Genomic DNA, 23,094 nt, shown 5'->3' with positions numbered 1-23,094 from the left:
GGATGGAAAACCAGGGTATTTGGTGTAAAAACGTAGCATTACGCTTTTGCGTCCAAATAGGAAGTGCGTAAAGTCACTGAGTGTTGAAAAATTGCATAAATATTATTAATCATGTATAGATTAAGCGTATAAAAGAAATATATATATATAAGTGCAAGTGAACAATAGTAAAAAAAAAACCCCCACCCGACCTTGAATACAAAAATAACAGAAGTAAAAACCTTGAACTTTCAATTTCTAAAGCGACCAACCCTTAAAAGTAACCAAAATACACCTTCGTATTTGTAAAACGAGCTTGTAATCCTGGAGAGCTTCTCTATCGAGCTAGCCGAAAGGGGAACGTTCCCAAAACACGTCTCTTTCTCCACAAAACGAGAAGAGTTTTAAAAGAAAGTACTAGCTTGTGGCCCCGGATATTCCACTTATAACGTAAGTAAATTTATTGAAATAAGGATTAAGGGTTCTAATTTTTTGTTAGAATATCGATGGGCTATTCACTCTGATTTTCATTACGGGTACCATGTTTTACCACTGTTAAAGGATGCACATCGAAGTACGGTACGATGTGGCTACTATTACGAGCCCAGCCCTTGGCTCGTCTTGTTATAATTTCGTATTAAATTATTTGTTTAGATAACCAAGAGTTGCTAAATAATTACCTCGGAACTAATTTTTGAACTAAAATTTCGTTCACATAGTAAAGTTTACTTGGTAGAAAACTGAGAAACACAAGGGTTCTTCTGAACTTCCCCAAAAATAGGTGTGTTTTAGGCTTTAGGGAGTATAATTTGGTTTAATTATAGAATTTTTGGTGTCATGTGTAAGGAATATGTTTAATTTTGGAAAGGGGGTGAAAGTAATTTATCATTTTGACAAAGCTATTTAATTTGAAAGTTTTTAATCGTTGTTCTTGCGCTGATGGATTGTATGTGTGTGTGTTTGTGAGTTAACCCCGGGTACACAAAAAACAAGCGTGGATAGAAAGCGATTAAGGCAAGATCTGCTACCACGTAGGAGCTCGTAATGTGAAAGAAGAATACATTAGTAAGGTGAATTCTATAATTGTTTGGCACTAAATCCCCATCAATCATCCCAGAAACCTCGTCTTGACGTGGGACAAAAATGCGCAAGCGCGTCTTGCCAAATATTTAAACGCTAATAGAGTAATGATGAGGGAACTATTTATTGCGTATGTGATTCGTTTTAGTAACCTTGCTCTAAATGTTCCGATGTTGGGAAGAGTGACGTTACACTTACCCCGCTTTGTGGTACACTTCTCTCGAAGAGAAGTATTATATACTTCTGGTTCTATGGTATGGGTTAACAGCACTTTTCCGACTTTGTCGGGGTGCTTGTTAAGAAAAGATCCTCTTCAGGCTCTTGGAAGTATTGGGAAAGAAAGAATATTGGCATCGTCAAAGAATTCACCGGGTTAGATTGCGGTAATCCTCAAGTTTAGGGTTAATTTGATTGACAGCCGATTTATTGGAAAGGGTAAATTCGAAATACTTTCTTTATAGACAGGTTTGTTGGGTTGGCGCCCCCCCCCCCCGGGGAGAATGGGGAATGCGAGGACGGTAGCTTGAATGAAAGAGTCATTTTCAGGGGGAAAGAGCACTGTTTTTAAAGGCTGGGCTGCTGTTATTTATTTATAGTGGTCGTTGAAAACATCTTCTGACCCGTCAATGTACATATAGTTGTAATAGGTTTTAAACTACGAGTGTGAATGCAAATAGGGTAGAGAGAGGGGGAGTAGAACTGGATTGTTCACGCGTTGAAAGTTTTCCTGTAACCTTATTTTATTTATTTATTTATTTATTGAAAGTCAACAATGTGACGTGAAAAATTTCGATGGACATTATCAAATACTAAGGGCGGGTTGTTGTATGGTGATAGGGTCAATGTTGAGTGTGGAGAGACGTTGAGGGACTGGGTAGTTACTAATTTTACGCGGGAGCTTGGAGTAAGCATTTCGGGCCTTTTGGAAAACAAATTTACTTGAGATTTCCAGGTTATTCCCCACATACTTCCCTGAATTTTCCAGAGTTACGAGCCTCCAAAGTTTAGGGTAATGCTATTCCTATGGAGGGGGTTGTTAATTTACGTTTTGCTTAATTACTCGGCCCCTGTTTGTCGTAGCCCATGGTTGGATGGGGGACAAATTGGACTATAACATACTCAAAGGGCATCCCCGTATCTCTAGTAGAACCAGAGTTACGAGCCTCCAAAGTTTCTAAACGAGTGCGTTACAGGGTGGGTTAGCTAAACGAGTGCGTTACAGGGTGGGTTAGCTAAACGAGTGCGTTACAGGGTGGGTTAGCTAAACGAGTGCGTTACAGGGTGGGTTAGCTAAACGAGTGCGTTACAGGGTGGGTTAGCTAAACGAGTGCGTTACAGGGTGGGTTAGCTAAACGAGTGCGTTACAGGGTGGGTTAGCTAAACGAGTGCGTTACAGGGTGGGTTAGCTAAACGAGTGCGTTACAGGGTGGGTTAGCTAAACGAGTGCGTTACAGGGTGGGTTAGCTAAACGAGTGCGTTACAGGGTGGGTTAGCTAAACGAGTGCGTTACAGGGTGGGTTAGCTAAACGAGTGCGTTACAGGGTGGGTTAGCTAAACGAGTGCGTTACAGGGTGGGTTAGCTAAACGAGTGCGTTACAGGGTGGGTTAGCTAAACGAGTGCGTTACAGGGTGGGTTAGCTAAACGAGTGCGTTACAGGGTGGGTTAGCTAAACGAGTGCGTTACAGGGTGGGTTAGCTAAACGAGTCTAAAATTTGTTAGTTTTTAAATATTCATTGAAAATACTGGGAGGGGGGGGGTAAGGACATCTGATTGTAATCAGTGTACTACTAAGAACTTAAGGTATATCGGTGGGCCATCTCAAATATCAAATTTATGAAACCTCTAATACTACGTTAGCAAATAATAGTTAATAATACGATACAAATATGCAACTCTAAACACACCTAGCTAATACGAAAGAACACACACCTCTCATTAGTTTCATTACATTTGGACCATTAGATCCAAATATATTGTGGGTAAAATACTGAATTTACAATTTTGACATTGGAAATTAACTGTTATTAAAAAATATCTATCGACTCTAAAAGCTTGAATCTTTTTAATAGCAAAGAATATATTGTGGCACACCTCTCATTCAAATTTCAGGACATTTGGACCAGCAGATCCGAAGATATATTCAGTCTTAGCACTGAAGCCATCATTTTGACTTTGGAAAATAATTTTTATAAGAAAAACTATCCACTCTAGAAGCTTGGACCCTTTTAAATATAATAAAACACGCCAAAACACACGTCTCATTAAAATTTCAGGTCATTCGGATGTATAGGACAAAGGATCTGGCCAAAAAAGCTACCTCCTCCCATAGAACTTAATGTTAATTTTGGGTTCCTTTGAATAATCTTCTAAAGTTGCGCTTATACGTGTAAATCGAATTCTTTGTAATAGAAGCTCCGTGTTTGAACGGGCTTCTATAGCGCGAGCAGCTTGCGTCGTGTTGCGCGTGATCGAGTGGGCTATGGCCTAACTAACATACATACAGTCAATACGTCGTAATCCTTCCTCCATGGCTTCTCCGTAACCGTAAACTTTTAAAATAATTACGGATATTTCATTAAAATTAACTATCGAAAATTAAAACGTAAAAAATGATTAATTTACGACTTTTTAAGGCTTATAATTAAGCTATTCGAGAACACGAATCGCGATATCTTCACAGACACTTTCCAAGAAAATTAACGTGAGCACTGAGCAATGCATCCTTGAGTGCTCCAGTCCTGACTCATTAATTAGAAATTAGACTTATATTATAACTTTAATCTTAGTTAATAACCATTAAAAAATTAACTGAACTAAAATTCCTATCAAAAATTTAAGAATAAATATAATAGAAACGAAAACGAAAACGAAAATTTCTATTTGCAAGTAAGCCTTGGCTATGGCAGATTTTGACGCAATCTATGAAGATGAAGAAGAAACGGAAGAAAGAATAATGGATGATTCAATGTTCACCTCCATTCCCGAACCAGTTGTAATTAGCGGAGCGGGAAATATGACTGTGTAATTATAATTATAATTATAACCTAAACTAACATTCCTTTTCATTTCTGACAAAGTTTAACAACTTTTCAACATAGATTTGGTTTAAGTAACCGTTTTGAGACTGATTTCCCATCAACACTCTCCGCTAAAGTTGCTCCCGAAGAATATAAAGCAACCATCCTCCGTATTAACAGCGTATTGAAAAAAACATTACCTGTCAATGTAAAATGGTTGTTTTGCGGTTGTCTTTGTTGCTGTTGCACATTAGGTTGCTCTCTATGGCCTGTTGTTTGTCTTAGCAAAAGGGTAAGTAAGACTTTATCCATCATTTAAAGTTAATTATAGGCTTATTAATGTTAATTATAGGCTTATTAATGTAATTATAGGTTTATTAATGTTAATTATAGGCTTATTAATGTTAATTATAGGCTTATTAATGTTAATTATAGGCTTATTAATGTGAATTATAGGCTTATTAATGTGAATTATAGGCTTATTAATGTGAATTATAGGCTTATTAATGTTAATCATAGGCTTATTAATGTTAATCATAGGCTTATTAATGTTAATCATAGGCTTATTAATGTTAATCATAGGCTTATTAATGTTAATCATAGGCTTATTAATGTTAATCATAGGCTTATTAATGTTAATCATAGGCTTATTAATGTTAATCATAGGCTTATTAATGTTAATCATAGGCTTATTAATGTTAATTATAGGCTTATTAATGTTAGTTATAGGCTTATTAATGTTAATTATAGGCTTATTAATGTTAATTATAGGCTTATTAATGTGAATTATAGGCTTATTAATGTTAATTATAGGCTTATTAATGTTAATTATAGGCTTATTAATGTTAATTATTGGCTGTTTAATGTTAATTATAGGCTTATTAATGTTAATTATAGGCTTATTAATGTTAATTAGGGCTAAAAATAATTTAAATTAAACCTTTACAGACAAAACACTCCATAGAGAAAGTATTAGAATGGGAAAATAGTCATTTATATCATAAAGTAGGTTGTGAATGGGTAGGTATTTAAATTTCCATTGATATCTGACCTATTTTTGGTCTATTTTTAGTTGGGGTTGCATTGGAGATTAACCAAGCAACGTTGTGACTCTAATAGTATGATGGAATATGTTTTATTAGTAGAGTTTGTACCAAAAGTGCCCATTCATAGACCCGATTGAAATTCTTCATCAAAAATGGCGCGATTAAAATTAAATTTCATTTAATATTTTTTCTTTAGGCCTTATATTATTTCCTACATTAACATTAAGAGTTTAATAACATTAAACCTTAATCATCACCAATTATTTTTAAATATCATTAAAAACGAAATAGAAACTAACCACACCTTGTTAAAAAAAAACAGTCAATCTACGTAAAAGTCTGTGATATCATCCGTGTAAAAGAAAGGATTAATTGAATTCATTTTAACCTCAAAATTGTTGTCCGACGCTTAATTAAGTTTAATTAATTAATTAAATTAACCCAGATCTCTCCCTCTCTCTCTCTAAATTAATTTAAATTAACGCGCTTCATGCCTTAAAAAAAAAAAAAACTGTATAAATTAAAAGGAACGAAGTTCACGACTTCACGGAACCAAATGTATTGTAGATTTTGCAGTATTAAAGAAGAAAAAAACAACAACAACAGATGTACGCGATCACATTTTTGGACCAAGACAAGACGTATTGTAACAAAAATAAAAATGCAGCAATAAGTGCCTTTTTTTAAAAAAACAACTAAATTTAACCGGTATTAAACTATTAAATAAATAAATAAAGAAAAAATTAATTAATTTAGTCTTGGGTAGACTTTTCCTTTGAAATCACACGGGCTGAATTGTTTTTCTTTTAAATAAATTGCAATTGCAACAATATCACTTTATCTTGACTTTTTTGTCAATTAAACGCATTTAAAATATTGAATTAAATGTAATATTTTATTTAAATATAATTCTATATAAGTTTTTACCTGGACATAGAAGAGCATGGACACTAGCTTGGCCAAGGCTTATTCCTAACCCTTATCAAAAATACTATAGAAAACATTCCAGTATATGGATCCAAACTTCCAAAGACTTTAGTTACTACTTCAAAGCAGGCTGGGAAATAAGCATAATTTTTAAACTTGTCCTTGGGACCAGTGACCCCCCTAGTGTCCTAAATAATAAACTGGTCTCCGGAGTGGTCCCAGCCTTTGTTCTCCTATAGATTTGCAATAAATAAACTGGTCCCGAGGACAAGTAACCCCCACTTTTTGAATTAAAAAACTAGTCCTAGCAATTAATAAACTGGTTTTGGACCAGAGGAAGTGTGCTATTTCCCAGACTGCTTCAAAGTTCAAACAAAACTTAGGACTTTGACGGACTGGTAACGTTGGAGTCCCAATCTATCCACGGAGCTGTATTGTAGAAGGAGTAGAGACTCGTAGCTTCCTCTCTATTAAAAAAAGCTAGACCTTATTTGTCCATAAAAAGGGGGTATGAATTTTGACCCTCCCTCCAAACCTAGGCGAGCCCATGTAAACAATAAAGATGGCCGCGAGCTACGAACGTTCAGGAGGGTTAAGCCTCGGTCTTTTGTGTATCGAGTCCGGCCCGGGTGACGGGAGTTTCTCAACGGTTTGCAAATCTTATTTAAATTTTTATTTTTATTATTATTTCTATTTATATTAACTATAATATGGAAAATATTCAAAGAATTAATTAAGCCGGGAAAGAAGAAAACGACGCCTTCTTTAAAACACGTGACGTCAGAGATTGTTAACATAATAGGCTAGGTATGCGCGAAAATTGGGCGCGGAGCACTAGTACCAAAGCTTATGTCTAGGCCGTAGAGGCCTTCAGGCCTAGTCTCTACTCCTTCTACAATATAGCTCCGTGATCTATCCATCTTTGGATCAACATAGGGGAAGTTTAGTCTTAACCCTATATATCACGTTGCAGCCTGGGAAATAAGAATATATTTTTTGAACTAGTCCTTGGGACCAGGCTGGGAAATAAAAATATTTTTTAAACTAGTCCTTGGGATTAGTGACCCCTCTAGTCCCCGAAATAATTAATTGGTCTCCGGACTGGTCCCAGCCTTTGTTCTCCAATAGATTTGCAATTAATAAACTGGTCCCGAGGACCAGTAACACCCACTTTTTGAATTAAAAAACTAGTCCAAGCAATTAATAAACTGGTTTTGGACCAGAGGAAGTGTGCTATTTCCCAGCCTGCTTGGGACCAGTGACCCCCTAATGTGGGAAATAATAAACTGGTCTCCGGACTAGTCCCCCCGCCTTTGTTCTGGTCCTAAGGACCACTAAACCCCTACTTCTTGAATTTAAAAACTAGTCCAAGCATATTAATAAACTGGTTTTGGACCAGAGAAAGTGTGCTATATCCCAAACTGTAAATATCACACATCGAGGGGACTAGACTACGTAATGATTGGACGGATATCTTTGATTTTAACTGAAGGACAGACAGAGAAACAGGGAGTAAGGATAGGCTAAGAGAGAGAATTAGGCGTTTTTTAAGAAAAAGGCGCTACCGCATTGCAGCCAATGACTAGCTTGCCCTTTAGCGCAAGGAACCAATAGAGAAGTGACTATTTTCTCGCGAGTAGATGTGAAATAAACGGGTAAGGACAGAAACTCGTCGTTCCGATAAGGAAGCGGCGTGTCCTAAGGACAAAAGAGTTGTTTAGCTCAGGGTATAGACTATAATGAGGGAACGGGGCTTACCTTATGAATCCACGCGACCAGACAGGGGGGAACGGCGCTGATTGTCGGAGAATCGTGAAGGCAATCCGTCAACCGAACACCGTCAAAAAGACATCCTTCCAGTTGGATTCCGCTAATCATAACGCCTTGTTTCAGGCTGGAGTTCTTGCCTTGCCAACTACTGGTGAATTTCAAGAAGTCCATGGGTTCTTTCAGTTGCCTGTTGGAGGCACGTTCGTTATACGAAGGAGTTCATCAAGGACGCGTCGTCGACCCTTTACCTGGCAGTTTGTTGTCGCAAGGCATTAAGAAAGGTGTCAGGGTGGAACAGTTCCGATAGGTCCAGCGGTTCTTCAAGAAGCTGTCCCGTTTCGCATTTCTTCAACCAGTTTCGCAACGCCAAGGCCCGACTCATGATCCCTCGTAAATACAACAAAGGATCGTCGGGTCCTTCCCATAACTTTAGCCACGAAAACGGTGTCTAAAATATTCCCCAAACCCCGATATTCGCAATGGTTCCTGGGAGGGATTGAACACAAATGATTTACCTACCTCGTGTTTCAATAAGGACGAAGCCAAGTCGTGAACTTCTCTGGTGAGAAGCGAGGCTCCTCTGATGACCTTACTCAAAGTGGCCAAAGACGCGTGAATCTTTTGAACTAATTGGATACCGTTATAATGTTCCAATTTGACAAATGCTTGGAGCGGAAGTTCCTTGGCCGCGTCCGAATCTTCTCCGGGTGCCGTCAGCCTCATCTGGATCAATTGGGCTCCTTGGTTCAACTTCTTCCATAAATTAAGGATGGGGGATAATTCCGAGTTCCATCTTTGTATATCCAACTTGTGTCCGCCATCCATAGGCCTCTGAAGAGTTTTCAATTGGGATATGACCAAAGTACTCCACGATCTCTGCGCCGATTGTTCGATGTTAACTGGTAAACCAAAGTAAGCGGGGCGATCGGCGTCCGGAAGTCGGTTGACAAATTGAACGAACTCTTTGTAATCGGTCGAAACGGGGATGACCACGTCACCCGATAATGGGTTACGGTTCCTGAAGACGTAGTCGTTGAAAAAACGCGTGACGTAGGAGTCCAGGACACGCGTGTCGAAGGGATTGTCCACGTGTCCTCCGTAAACGGCCGACTCCAATAATCCCTGAATGAATTGCCATTGAACATCCCGACCTTGGGACTTCTTGAAGAGTTGATCGATGACTTGGACGCCGGCTCGTAAATCGCCCAAACTGAATTCGTAGAACTTTGTCCAACCTTGAGGAATGTAGGTACGTCTTTCTTGGACGATGGCGTGGAACCAAGCCAAAGAGAATAAAGCCTGTGACCTGGTGACGTTTCCGCTCTCGGCTACCAGTTGTGGCGTCCACGAGTCGTACGTTCTCATCAGGTTCTTCTTGACGCCTGGTGGCGCTTCTAGAGTGATCTGAACCCCCGACAAGTATCAAAGCGACAGTCCATTGACCCATTGCGCAGTTACTTACCTTTAAACACATTTGAAGCAAAGTTGGTGAGAATTTGGGATGAGATTCCGAAGTTAACCATAAACGGAACTCGGGGTGCGGTTGGATGGCATTCAGTTCCTTGACCAGAACCGGTAACCATCTTGTAACCAAGTGCAGATTCTTCAGACACAACCAACTTCCATCTCTGGCGCAATCCTTCAAGTAACGGGAGGCAATTTCCATTTGACCTTGACCCATGGACACCTCGAAGTACTTTTCGCTTCCGACAATATTTGAGGATATTTCGGACAACTCGTGGGAAGGATCGGTTCCCGGTGAGACAATAATCAATATGGGTTCGGACGCCACACTCTCTCTTCGATAAACCTGCTTCAAGTTAAGTGCGGGAGGCGCCAATTCCTTCAGACCAAGTACTTTGGTGGCGAATTGAATCAGGGCGCTATGAAGACGTTCTGGTTTTAGACTTTGAACCAATAGGACACGCTGAAACTGAGATATCTTGGAGGAAACCACGTTAGGGATGGCTTGTTCGCATTGACTACTTGTCGAGAAGCTATTCCACAAATTGGCCTCGTTCAGTTGTAAATTGTTGTAAAAGTCCGGAAACGACGACTGCGTACGTTCAATCAATTACTTACCACTTCTTCCGAGTAAATTTTAAGTATAACGTACTTTAAGTAAGGCGATGGCCAAGGCTCTATTTTCGTCTAACCAACTCGGTAATCCCGATTTCATCTCGTCTTTGTCTAATTTTACGTCTGTGACTAACGTTCCCACAAAAGCTTCCCATTCCTGACCAATAAATAAATAGGCCTCAGGTATTTAGGTCTATTATAGGTTTAGATCTAAAAAAATGGCGTCGTACATTGGGTTGAAATAGTTGAGGGCATATCCCGTGAATTAAATGCAGGGCAAAGGTTAAATGGTCAGCCTTGAAGATGGAACGACAAATGTACGAGTAAGTCAAATGGAGAAGGCTGGTTATCAACTCCTTGTTTCTCTCATCAGCGTTACCATTACTCTAATATTTAGTAATTACCAATTTTCAACATTCCCCGGTCATTTAAAGTTAGCTGTACAAGTACTTACGGATTTATTGGTCAGGGCTTGTTCAAACAACCGGACAAAAGAGGACAAACTGAAGCGATACATGGTATTCAACTTATTCAGTTCGGAAAAGAGGAAGTAGAGTGTACTAGCGAATTGCGCCAAGGGCAAGAAAGCCTTCCTCTCCTCCTCCAAGGACAACTGCAATTGCCGCGATTCTTCCAGAGCGGTGACGATCTTTTTGCCACTGGACTTTGTCTCGTTCAAGGAATCAATTAACTCCTTATTCTCCAAGATGTTTCCTTTGGCCGAAGCCAATTCCTCAAGTAATGACTCCTCCAGTTGGGTCAAACGCAACTTGTAACTTTCCTCCTGCCGCAACAATTCCGTCCTACCTTTTTCCAGTTCCGGTTTCTCGTGAAGAAGAACGGCGGCTAGTAATTGTCCCGTTAAACCCGCTTTGGTCGTCGTGAAGTTGACAGTTGTCAATAAGGATTCAACGTGAGGGGCCATTTCCAAGTTGGCGTTGGAAGTGGCTAAGAAAATTCGGAAATTCTCGTTGTAATCGACCAGTTTCTCGCCGATTTGGATGACGTATCGCGGTCCTTGACATATCAAGTCGCCGCGAAACAACGGGAACAGGAATGGCTCCAAACTGTCAATGTCCTCGATAAGGATGGTTTTACCGAAACGTACCGCTAATTCGATAGACGTAACGAAATTGTTGTCCTTTGAACAGACGTACGGAAAACGTCAGGAAGGTCCACATGAACCCACAAGTCACCCAAGGATACTTACGTTCGGCTTAAGGACTTCGATATTAGAAGCCTTCCAATGTTCTTTTAACCATTCAGTCGCTCTACCGGCAGGATCGACCAAAATGGGGCAAAGTGTGGTCTGTAAACCAATAAGTTAAAAAGTAGACCAATTGGCCTACTCGGTAGGCTTATAACTATTCTCTATACATTACCCCGAGTTTAAGTCCCGAAATCTGACAGCGTGAAAGTAATTAACTCATTTATCTAAAGAATACGAGTAAAGATTGGTAGGGAACTTACCTGTAATATAATAATTGCATTTTGAACGGAGAGAGGGTCAGCCGGCAATCCTTCCGACTTCCAAGTCAGTTCTTCCTGTTCAGTACTTAGGAACTGTGACAAATCAAAGGAAGATAGTCCTAGAGTTTCTGTCCATCTTTGAACGTTGGTCATTCGCGCGTCCTCGGAGGCCCCTGATAAATACGTCACGAAGGCAGCCGCCAATAGACATTGTGGCGGTAGTTGAGACAGTTCTTTATCAATGGTTCCCAGTTGGTGCGTCCACCGCTGGAACTCGCTGTCCAACTGCAAAACCAAGGACTCGGCAGCTTTGATGGTTTCATTAGCGTTGCGTAGATTTATTTCTATTTGCGCCGCTTCTTTCGTGAACTGGTTTAATTTGTCCCTGAGTGTGGCCACCTCGTTTTCGACGCTGACCAAAGCGCTGCCCAACTTACTTATACGGTTTTCGGCCGTCGAAAGATTCCTAATGGTCAAATTTTAGGCCCGGACTGACCCCAATAATTACCAGTTCGACTTACTTTTGTAATTTGGATTGTTCTTGTTCCAAGGGTTGGATTTTCTCCAGAACTTTGGCGTACTTGACGTTGGCTTTTACCCATGCCGCTAAGGGTGCCGCTGCAGCCGATGCGCGCTTTGCATTCTGGGGGAAAAAGGGTGAGGGAAGTGTAGGTTCATGACCTCAGGGTCGAAATATCAACTTACTTTGGCATCAAACGAATCAGCATTCTTCCTCAATAAGGCTTCGACACTGTCCCGAATCTCCGAGGAAATTTTGCGACAATCGTACGTCATGATTTCGTCCTTGACACCACGTTTGGCCAAAAAACTGTAAACGGGACAATTAAAGGAACCATGCAAGAGATTTATGAACTATTGGCGTACTTACCTCTTCATGCTGACCCACGAAGTATCAAATATACCCATAAGACGCAGGACACCTTCTAAAATGTCCCTGATGACGTCAGGCGGGGCTCTGAGGGATCTGATCTCGGAGAGTGATTCCGATTTAATATTACCGACGGCCGATTTGGCTTCTTGGATTAATGGTTCTATTTCCGCTAATTCCAAGTCAATCTCTTTCTTACGCCGTTCTAGTTTGACGTTCTCTTTCTCCATGGACGCTTTCAATGTCTCCATTTCCGTTTTCTGTTCGGAAGTACTCTGAAATAGTCCAAAAACTCTCGGAAGTTGGAGGAGTATGTCCCTATCCCAAGCCCCAAAAATAAAAATTGTTAATGATCAAACTTGCCGTCATGCTGCTGGTAATTTGTCTCAATGCGTCATCGGCTTCCGCTTGCTTTTCCACAAGCAACTTGCTCTGTTCTCCGGCTTCCGATTTCAGTTTGTCGACCAGTACTTTGGCTTCGTTCAATTTGGAAACCCCAGCCTTGTTTCATTCAATTAGAATTAACTTAATGTTAAGGACTGACCTTTTGACACCAATTTCCAAAGGCCCTGACGCGAATTAAAACAAAAAAGAAAGAGTTTAGGGTACTTACGCTCAAATGCGTCTTTTTGGTTTGAAAGAATTGTCGTTTGCGGCTATAAATGGCCCAGTAATTACGTATCAACACAATGTAATGTCTGGGAGTTGACAATTTCCTGGGAACCGTATCTTGGATCTTAAGGAAGGCTGATAATAACGAATCCCCTCCATCGATGGGCTGAACTTGGGTCCCTACAGGGTTCTCGTCTTGACTCAGTCGCGTCAGGATCATTCCTGGCACGCGCAATAAACTGTCCCGGCTCCAACCTTCCAACCATTGGAAACTGCAGTACTTGTACAACGAAGGGTTACTCTCGCAATTGACGCTAAAGTCGCTGTTGGAGAAATCCAGGACCAGAACCACGTGCAAGTTCTTCTTTACCTCTGGAAAGAATGGTAAGGTATTGTGCAAGGTAGCAAGTCGGAGATAACTTACTCATGGCGAAGTAATTGGCCAATGATTCCCGCCAGTTATCCTGGGAAGCTTGATCTCGTAATGGATTCAAGATGGCCTCCAATTCCTCAGGGTTGTACAATCCGGGTACTTCACCAGCTGCCAAGAGACTGTTAATCAGTTCCAAAAACTGCGCCTCGAAGAAATTACGGTCCTCCAATAAGAAGACCACTTGTTGGTCATCAATACCCGCCAATTGCATAACCTACCGATACTCTTTAGTAAACCTCCCAAATTCCACAGATTATAGAATCTAAGGCCTACCGATTTCAAGTCGTTCTTGAAATGTTTCACTCCATATAATCGGTGTAATTTTGGTGTAAAGAGGGTGTATTGGTGCATATGAGAGACGATGGCGGCACCCAACCTTCGCCCAACACCACTGACACCCGCTAACAGTAAAGAACCTCCGGGACAAGTCAGGACATTGTCAATTTTGGCAAAATTATTAAGGACTTCTTTGAAGACGACCATATTGACCTCCTGCACTTCGTGACCTATAGGAACATCAATTGGCGTCATGGCATCTTGAATTAGCCACGATAAAATATTTACCGTAAAGACGTATCCCTTTCTGCACCACATTTTCCCAGTCATCCGTCGTCAACTTGGCCAACGGTTTCCCAAAATGTGGTACTTCCACCTGACGAGGGGAAGAACCCCAACTGACGTAATAGATCCCTTCCAAATTGGATAGAATATCCATCCCCCAGTCGTTCCTCAATACTTGCGCCAAAATTGCGTCGAATTTGAGTCTAGATTCGTGATTGACCAATCTGTCTCTAAAGAGTCTGGCAGCCTGATAGGTCCAAATCTCTAATATCTTGGTCGCTGATTGGTCCGCTCGCTCATCAGGGTTTAGTTCGTAGCGAACCAACTTTAACGCCCATTCTGTCAAGTGTTGAGGCGTGAATTTGTAATGTCCGTACGTATCTTGACTAAACGCGGAACGGAGTTGGTCCAAGAGTTCGATCATCGAACTGGAAAGTTGGTGAATTTTTGCAACGCTGTTCCATGTTGGATTATCACCGACTAAGTGGTGTAGGACGGGTTGCAGATACGCTTGGTAAACCCGTTGCAATTGCTCCTTCGTTGGGTAGCTGAAAAATTGGTTAGCACCTGAATTGATTTGTGATAATTCTAAGTACTTACTCGATGGAACAAAGGCGGACAACTGAGGTGAATCTCGTAGACAATTTATGACGTCCCAATGAAGTCCCTCGTGTCATACTAGCGACAAATTGAATGGATTCCAATCCGAGCCATTCCAAATTTTCATCCTCGTAGTATCCCCGGTAAGTAAGTACTTGTTGTAGCCAAGCGACCAGCTGACAAGTACCCCATTTATCAGGTTTGGGTAAATTGACGTCCTTGAGGTAGACTATCAACCTCTCGCAATCCTTGGGTCGGAGAACGCGTCCTGAATGCGAGCTGACCGTCATACAAGTTTGAGATAGTTTCTGTTGCACATGCGCGGGAGTTGTTTGGGCCGAGCAATGTATCATGGCGACCCTGACGGAATGAAACTCATCGAAACAATGCTGCAAGAGCAATTTCTTGCCACAACCTTCCGGACCGACCAATAGGAACGGTTGTAAACTCTCCGATTTCAGCCAAGGTCTAACTGAGTCGACCATATTGGTGACGTCGACAGTTTCCACTACGGGCAATGTTTCCATGGTTAAATCCTCTAGGCTTAGGGTGGGAGTGCTAGATTGGGCTTGGCAAGCTTGAATCACGTCACGTTTATCGTCGTACGTGAAGTTCAAAGGTGAACGGGTGTCGGGGATTGGTTCACCCGTCCATGAAAACACCTTCAGTACCAAGAGTGTTTCATCAAAAACTAACGCGCCTCTTAAACCGATCGCGTGGTGGTAAGGATGCATTGAAGTACATTACCTCTTTGACGAAGGTTTCCTTGGCCTCTTTCTTCAAGTTATTGGCCAAACCGCGGACCAAGGCGGAGACAAAGTGTGTCTTGGTTTTAACCCCAATTAAGTGCGACAATCCGTTTAGAACCAGTCCCACCAAACTCGTCTCCACCACTACCTCATTCTGAAAATTTTCATTAAGTACTTAGAAGAACACGAAAACTAACCTTACCATACCAACTTAAGGACCAATTCCAAGGCTCTGTAAAAATAGTCATCGATAAAGAGTTTCAAAGAACGGACGTTTTCCTCGTCTTGATGTTGAAGCCACGATTCGACGAGGGCCTTGACGTTAGTATCTTCGTCACTTAAGAAAATGATGCCCATCCTGGAGATGGTGGCCGGTGAGGCGCAACTCAAATCGTGCGTCTCGAAGAGGAAATTGATATTGGGTCCGAATTGGATTCGTTCTCCCGAGGGCATGGTTAAAAGACGGTTGTCATCCAGGACGGAGTTTAAGGATTCTATCCATTCGGGGTCAATGTCCCCGTCACAGACGATCCAGGAGTGGACGTCTGATGACTCTTTCGCCACCAGACGCGCGCTACGAGTCAAGACACCATCGTGCCATTCGCGGGTGTCCATGTCGATGTAGCCAAGGAGCTAATAAAGATATCAACAACACCTAATTGCCCTCTTTTGAATAAAAATGTCCAGAATTGACTGACCTTGGTCCTGGGTATCGCCTTGGGATTCATGACGTAATGTTTGACCTTTTGATTGATTTTATTGAGGGCGTGATGTAGAACTTTCCAAAGCGTTGACTTTCCAGATCCACTGGGACCGACAATAACCACACCCATCCTCTGTTCCAATTGGGCGTGTAGTTCCATAATCTTCTTGACCTGATTGTCCTTGGTCAGTAACTTCAACTCTTGGCAGGACACCCTAACGGCTTCCTCCAACGTACTGGATGTAATGCCGGTCAGTTCGACGCCCGGAAACACGTCCAGAACCAGAGCGTCAAAACGTTGAGCGTCCGAGAATGTCAACTTAGATAATGTGTTGATACGGAGACATTTGACGACCAACTGGCTTTCAAATTCTTTGTCCACTGAAACTTTTAGAACAGAACAGAACAAGAAGATTAAAGAGTCCCTCCCCTTCGCCTCGACCTAGCTAATTACCTGATTGGTCGCTTTCTGTCATTTGTTTCTTGTGTCGTTGCAACTGAGCGCCGCAACTTTGCAAAACCGTTTTTAAAGCTCTCAAACCCCAATCGTAATGTTGTTGAGCACTCAACAACTCCCTAGATTCGGCGGGAAAAAATTGTACCAATAGTTCAATAAAACATGATTGAAGTCGGTAAGTACTTAGCGAGTGTGAAGATCGCGACCAGTTTACGTCCCAATGTCCTGGAGTCTTTGAATCCTTCGGACAACAAGAGGACTTCGGCAATCAGTTCGTTGTCGGGTTTCGTCATGGCGATTGGTCGGAAAAGTTGCTTCAAGTTATCGGGCAGTTTTTGCCTTCCACCGTAACCTTTCCCGGCCGGGTTCAAAGTAATGAATATACCCGAATTCGGGTCAATTTCAACCTGAGTTGAAAACGGATCCACGGCATTATATTTTGGAACGGGTTAACGTTCAGTTAATAGAGTCGTACTTTTCTATTTGACAGTTCAATTTGGTTCAATCGGTTCCTGAGCGCCGATTGGATGGTCTGAATCTGAACGGAGAGAGCGGAAAGGACCGATTCTTCTAATCGGTTGAACTCGTCAAAACATCCGAAAGCTCCGCATTTCACCAAACCGACGAAGATCCTATTCATGGATTTGACATCGATTCCTTCGTCGCAATTAAAAACTAGTACTTGTCTCCCGAAGAGAGCACCCAAGGCTTTGACGGACTCGGTTTTCCCGGTACCCGCTGGTCCGTACGGGTTACCACCCATACCCAGATGCATCCCTTGACAAAGCGTCAAGTAACACTTATCCGTCAATGGGGTATGGACCAATTTGGGGGCGTTCCCTTGATACTCGTAGGTGTACTCGAATTCGGCGTCAACCATTCGACTAACGACCACCTTATCGCGTCCCAAATAGAACCTCAGTTGTTTTTGCCAATGCCATTCCGTTAAGGACTTAACGTTATGCTCAATCAACCCTTCGATCACTTCGATAAAGTAGATCATGTCCAGAATAAGAGCTAACAATGAGAATTTAACCCGTGACCTATTGCCCATTGACGCAACAACCCGTCCGTAATTACAGCAAAAAGGGGTAATTACCTTTAACTTTCAACTCCAAGATATGAGCTTCTTCGGATTGACTTAAATCCAAGTTGGTATACAGATCCAATTGGGCTCGCGTCGTCTTCAAGTACTCGTTCAAGGTTGAACTTTTAATGGCGGCTTCACATTCTTCCGTGAAGATTATCTGTTCCACCAGGCACAGTATCTGCGAAGGATACTTGGATGGGTCGAAAGCGGCCTTGCCATCAACCCTAATGCGTTCCAGACTCTCCAGGAGCAACTCCTTCAGGGTGTAACGCACCTCCTTGGCTAATGACGCTAGCCATTCTTCGATTTGTGGGATGACTTGAATAGGGTTACGCAGCTCTACACGTTCACCTTGCAAGGATTTTATGGCGACGATACTTGTCCCCGATTGCTCGTCGAAATCCACGCGATGGATCCCTCCGAATAGTTTTTTCAAATGAGCTTGAATGATGTTGGGTTGCGTCGCTTGACCCAAGATCTCTAACAGATCTTCGTCCCCCAAGAAATAGAATCGAGGGAACAGGGACCGTTTTTCCTCCAAGAACTGGTTCAGAGCTTTTTGGCATCTTTACCAGGAGGGAGGGCGCATGGATATGTTTAAAATTTCCCTACCTGACCAATTAGCCTTAGCACTTAAGTCGACTTACCGTTGTAGCTGATCCAACATCATATTTAGTGTAGATAATAAATTGGGGTTATTGGAGATAGTCAAGACGCGGTCATCTCTGGCCACGGCCAACATGATGTTCCTAAAATCGTCGCTGACCGCTTTGAACCTAGACTGTTCGGAGGGCAAAGCTCCTCGACCGAAAATCGGTTCTAAATAGACCCATTTGCGTTGAATTTGATTCAACTGTTGCAGACATTGGTCTAGGGTGGACAATCGACTCTCCCATATGGTCAGCCTATCCGCGAAATAGCTATAGAAAGGCGAATCCTTCAAAGATTGCAATAGGCATTGGTTATCGCCAATTTTATTCAGAACGTCACGCCATTCTGCGTCGAAGCGTATCATTAACCCATAATCAAAAACTGAAACAAATTAATAACTAACCTTTAATTAACATTAACTTGTTTCCGTTGCAATCTTGGTGTTCGCTGAGGGCAAACTTTGTTTTGGCTCCCCAGGCGTCCAGTTCGTTCAAGGCTTCCCTAACGATTATCTCCCCTTGCGCCCGGTTATTCAACTCTTTCAGGTTCTGCCCATTGACAACGATGGCCTCTTTGACCTTTAAAAAGTCTCTAAAGGTCAAATTTTCAACGGGGACATTGGCCATTCCCAAGAGAGCGAATAATTCGTTCCAATGTTGGTTGGAAAAGACATCTCCTCGGCAATACTTGAAAAGGGGGACAGCGTCCTTATACTTTGAGATTTCTCGCAACAGACAAGCGGTGACCATCGTAGTCTCCTCCTCATTGGAGCCTTCAAGTTTTTCCAACCATTCACTTAAAAACGATTCAAATTTGTGCACTTTGGAACGGAAGAAGATCCATTCCTCCTTGGCCATTTCCTCGAGACCCGAATTGAATTCCTCAAAGAGGAACCAGATATGTTCTTGCTTGCTGAGGTCATCGTCTATTTCTTTCACAAGACTGAAGTCGGCTTCCGGTAAATCGAATTGTTGACAATCTGACGTCAATTTATCCTTGGTGACCATGATTTCGTTAAATTCCTGTCTTTTTTCCTTGATGACCAGTATGGCCTTTTGAACGTCGCTGGAACTTCCTTCCAGGAGATTCTCTTTTGGTTTTAACTGATTCCATCTTGCGTGGAATCTCTCTAAATCAGTCTGGTAATTTTCCATCTGACTGACGATACTGGCTTTTAAGATCTCTACTTGTTGTCCAATCAGCTCTTGGTGATTTTCCATCAACTTCTCGAAGAGATCCCATTGTCCGACTAAATAGTTCATCTCGTTAAAGGAGCGTCTGGCCCATTTCCCTAAAAAATCGTTCTTGGCTTCCATTTCTCGGAACAGGGTTTGCATCTCGGGTTGATTTTGCTTAAATTCGACGCATTTCAAATTGGACTCCTTGACTTCGTCGACGGTTTGAGGTCTTTGAGAGAGTACCGCGATGGCGTCATTCAAGAAGACCCGCAATCGCTCAGCCTCCTTTTGGATGGACCTATGAAGGCATCGTACCATGGTGGAGTCTAATTCCGAGAGTAAGTAGTCCACAAAGGCTTTGACCGGGGAATAACTGACCAGGATGCAATCAAGCCTTTCTTCTTCCCTATTTTAAAAATTCCCCTAAGCGTGCTAATTTAATTGAGATTAATATAGGCCTAATTAACGTACACGTTAATTTTGCCAAATTCTTGACTCTTGGCTTTGACCAACCGGAAGTTATTCTTCCAGTCATCCGGAGTCACGCAAACTTTTTCAACAAACTCGTCTAAATTTAAGGAACCCAAGGCTACCCAATCCTTCAACGCGTTAATTAAGATTAAATTAATTTTAATGATGGACGTTATTAATTAAAACCTACGGTGAATTTCGTCTTCAAGCCTTCCAGGGAGGCGAAGAGGTTTTCGGCGTTTTTGTAAACGTTAACAAAAAGATTCGCGTTTCTATCGACGATGATCGGGAAAATTAGATTTTCCGTGACGTCACTGACACCCCGGAACAAGGTGGGGATATTCAAGTATTTCTTGATATGGGTGAAGTACTTGGCCCTTATTTCCTCCGTTGGAGGACGAAATTGCAACTGTCCGTTACGGAAAGTCAGATCAACTCGGATCTCGGGTAAATTCTCGTTCAGGGTGACCAGTCCCAGACGGTACTGACATTCCAAGGCCTTATAGAGTTGTCGGTCCCAATGGGCTCTCCAAGGACGGGCGTATTCAGCCGAGAATCCTTGTTCCTCTAATTTGGCCATTAAGCTACGGACGTCGTTCAAGGTGTTCTTCCATTTTTGTTGGTGTCGGCTTAGGTCGGTGTTCATTAGAGCCAGGACTTTGTCCAGTATGGCAAAGTGTTGCTTACGAAGCATACGGTTCTCGCGGGATAGTCGCTGAACCACTTCTTGAAGCCTAAAAGATGGTTTATGATCTCACCTACTCTAAATACCTCTGAAAGACTTATAGGACCACTGACTTTCAATCCCCTACGTTGACCCTGAGCTGTTTCCTGACCACTATTACTGACCTTTTGATGTAAGCGTCAAGAGCGGCTGGATCGTCCCAGGAAACCGAACTCTTCTCCGTCACAAGTTGCGTGAAAAGCCTGGCAGCCTCCAACATCATCGGTTGTTGACTTAGAATCATATGGTGTCCGATTGTGCGATAAAAGTTGACGATCTGTTGCAAATCCTTGGCGTCCTTGTAATATCTCCTGGCCTTTTCGTCCAATTCCAAGATACGTGATGGTATGTTGTACCCCAAAAGCCTAAGATGTCTCACTTCCCGGATGATAGCCACCAGTCTCGGGTTGTAATTAACCACGGGTTGTCCGTCTTCGTTCAAAGACACGACGGCTTTCTGAGTGGCCAAACTTAGGGTATTGTCCTTTATGCCGACTTGGATCTCCCGGCACCAATTATCAAAGTGATCTTTGTGGAATTCGCCCAATTCCTCCAGGAGTTCTTTCAAGTCCTCGGAGACCTTGTCGTATTGGTTCAAGTCCTTCAGAACGGTGTCGCGTAACCCGGCGATGTCTTTAACCCTGGCTTCTAATTGACGGGTCCAGACGATGACTGAGATGGCTGTCGTGACGTTGTTGATGTCCAAGGGAGCCTTCTCCGATCCACTCGAAGACGCAAATTCCTCTTTTAAATTCTTAATGTACTCAATTAATTGAGTCATTAAAATCTCCCTGATTTGTTAAAGAAAACAAGCTAAAATGATCTTCATCTCGTCACCCGGGTCAGAGGTCATTTGGGACAAAGAGCAGAAGACATCTACAATTACCTCTCGGGCGTCAATTCCTTTAAAATACTTGGTCTACGAATCAATTCCCCATATTTTTTGAATTCTTCTACCAACTAGGACAGTGAATATCGATCTCTAATTACTTAGGATCCGAGTGGGGGAACAAAAACTAGAATGCATACTTGAAGAATATTATTTTGATTCTGTCTTAAACGGTCCCTAAGTTTGGAAGCGACTTCCCGTTCAGGTGCTACCAGAAGCCGTTCGTGTCTGTCTTTGGCTCGTTCCCAAAGAGTTTGAGTGTAAGGATTGCATTGTATCGCGTTCATGTCTTCAAATGGTTCAAAGACTTTGTCCAAAGACAGAATACGTTGTTCCTGGACTGTCAGTAACTTAAGTAATTGCCTTACCACCTTCCTAATCCGCGAAATCTAATAAGGAGAACGCCGTTTTATCGCTACATATAATAAAAGCTGAGGCCAGGATATAAAGATACCTCTAATAATCTAGCGTGAAAATTGACCAAGTACACGGGAACCAACGGACTCCCTTCCCAAGGATGTAGGCCAAAATTAGGCCAAAAAATTGTGGTTAATTTGTAGCACGTATCCATCCATGTCTCGGATACATCGCGACTTTGAATAAGTAGTTCCTCAACTTCGGAAAATGGGTCTTTCCAAAGATTAACTGAATTGAATTTCTCTTGTACAAACTCAATAACCGCGCTTCCGGTAACATTAAGTAAATTGGCCATTCGATTTTGCGGAAATGGCGGCGAATGTTCATCATCTTTCCAGACATCGTCTAAGACATTAAACGTCGCTTCTAACAAGTCTTTAAACTCGACGAATGTTAACGAAGTTAAAGAGCCAAATTGACTTTCAACACTTGAGAAAAAAGAGTAGTAATGCCTAGCCCTTTCATTACCATTGGCGGATGAATTTTGCCAGTATTGAAATTCGTCTAACGGCGAAATTATACCATCTAAGCCTTGGTTATCATTTCCTAACCCCGGGTCATCTTCGCGGCCATTTTGAACGATTTTCCCTAACCCCGCTTCTAATTCCCCGATTAAATTTTGTAATTTCGCGTTTAATTTTAAGCCTTGGTTCCTATTTTGTAACAAAACCGGCGTGAACACCTTTTTCATGGAATGAAATAATGTTTCAACGGGTGACTTCATTATCGAAGTGACATAGATATTACTTCGAAAATTATCACCCGTTATGACGTCAGGAAGGAATTTGAAAAATACTAGTATTTTGCATTCGTTACTAGGTTCAATCTGAAAGAATTTCGCTTAGAACCTAAGCCTAACCAGTAACCAACCGTCAAATGATAGGCCTAGGCTTACCTTGTTGGAGATTGAAAGATGACCGGCATCTTCCTGTTGGATGCTTAAAACAAAGCATCTTTGATCGTCTAAAAACGAATTGATTTCTTTCGAATTTTGATATTCGGACGATAAATTCTCTTTCGTAATCGAGAAAAAGTCCTTAATTGTCGAGAACAAATAATCTTTTCTTACATCTTCATCCATTTTCAAAAGACGCGTAAAAGAACGTTCTCATACAGCCATTTTACGCGGGAGAAACTTGAGTCGTATATGCCAAACAAACAGTTGCCATGGTAACGGGTACGGACATAAGCCGTTAAAAAATATATTTGGCGGGAAAAATTAAAACCCCGATTCTATCCTTGCGGATGTTAATAAAAATATAATATCGCAAAAGATATACAAAGAAATCCTTCGAATATGT

The 23,094-nt window shown here is 41.8% G+C and overlaps 2 protein-coding genes across 2 annotated transcripts; one reads left to right on the top strand and one right to left on the bottom strand.

Annotated features, from left to right (window-relative positions):
- Window positions 1-3,535: 3,535 nt before the first annotated feature.
- On the top strand, window positions 3,536-5,963 carry LOC149654489 (cysteine-rich hydrophobic domain-containing protein 2). The gene is made up of 5 exons (XM_089846051.1): window positions 3,536-3,761; window positions 3,948-4,081; window positions 4,159-4,369; window positions 5,026-5,082; window positions 5,150-5,963. The coding sequence occupies exons 2-5, from the start codon at window positions 3,960-3,962 to the stop codon at window positions 5,258-5,260; spliced, it is 501 nt and encodes a 166-aa protein (XP_089702177.1). The 5' UTR covers window positions 3,536-3,761; window positions 3,948-3,959; the 3' UTR covers window positions 5,261-5,963.
- On the bottom strand, window positions 5,560-23,025 carry btv (dynein cytoplasmic heavy chain beethoven). Its single transcript, XM_089846046.1, has 35 exons — window positions 22,689-23,025; window positions 21,831-22,619; window positions 21,517-21,765; window positions 21,374-21,447; window positions 20,613-21,278; window positions 19,954-20,497; window positions 19,764-19,891; window positions 18,518-19,698; window positions 18,111-18,459; window positions 17,473-18,029; window positions 16,849-17,390; window positions 16,557-16,780; window positions 16,371-16,492; window positions 15,912-16,303; window positions 15,421-15,846; window positions 15,212-15,367; window positions 14,465-15,126; window positions 13,868-14,412; window positions 13,577-13,809; window positions 13,295-13,517; window positions 12,872-13,242; window positions 12,622-12,759; window positions 12,259-12,533; window positions 12,075-12,198; window positions 11,891-12,012; window positions 11,370-11,835; window positions 11,110-11,208; window positions 10,354-11,040; window positions 10,130-10,285; window positions 9,937-10,056; window positions 9,283-9,876; window positions 8,340-9,224; window positions 8,069-8,268; window positions 7,809-8,007; window positions 5,560-7,748 (listed from the first exon to the last, which is right to left on the bottom strand). Exons 1-35 carry the CDS (start codon window positions 22,872-22,874, stop codon window positions 7,587-7,589), a joined length of 12,846 nt encoding a protein of 4,281 aa, XP_089702172.1. The 5' UTR covers window positions 22,875-23,025; the 3' UTR covers window positions 5,560-7,586.
- Window positions 23,026-23,094: the final 69 nt, after the last annotated feature.

Source organism: Phalangium opilio, unplaced genomic scaffold (assembly GCF_054372755.1).
Source record: "Phalangium opilio isolate 3A_F unplaced genomic scaffold, DU_Popi_V2 ptg000079l_1, whole genome shotgun sequence".
Classification (NCBI taxonomy): Eukaryota; Metazoa; Arthropoda; class Arachnida; order Opiliones; family Phalangiidae; genus Phalangium; species Phalangium opilio.
The sequence above is the reverse complement of the archived record's forward strand: the minus strand, read 5'-3'. Positions and strand labels throughout refer to the sequence as shown.

Bases quoted from the DNA above. Each gene is read 5' to 3' on its own strand.
- LOC149654489 (XM_089846051.1), top strand. From the start codon at position 3,960: ATGGCAGATTTTGACGCAATCTATGAAGATGAAGAAGAAACGGAAGAA. The intron at 4,082-4,158 runs GTAATTATAATT...TTTTCAACATAG, and splicing joins GGAGCGGGAAATATGACTGT to ATTTGGTTTAAGTAACCGTT. The intron at 4,370-5,025 runs GTAAGTAAGACT...AAACCTTTACAG, and splicing joins TTGTTTGTCTTAGCAAAAGG to ACAAAACACTCCATAGAGAA.
- btv (XM_089846046.1), bottom strand. From the start codon at position 22,874: ATGGATGAAGATGTAAGAAAAGATTATTTGTTCTCGACAATTAAGGAC. The intron at 22,620-22,688 runs GTAAGCCTAGGC...AAATTCTTTCAG, and splicing joins ATCTTTCAATCTCCAACAAG to ATTGAACCTAGTAACGAATG. The intron at 12,199-12,258 runs GTAAGTACGCCA...TCCCGTTTACAG, and splicing joins TCGTGGGTCAGCATGAAGAG to TTTTTTGGCCAAACGTGGTG.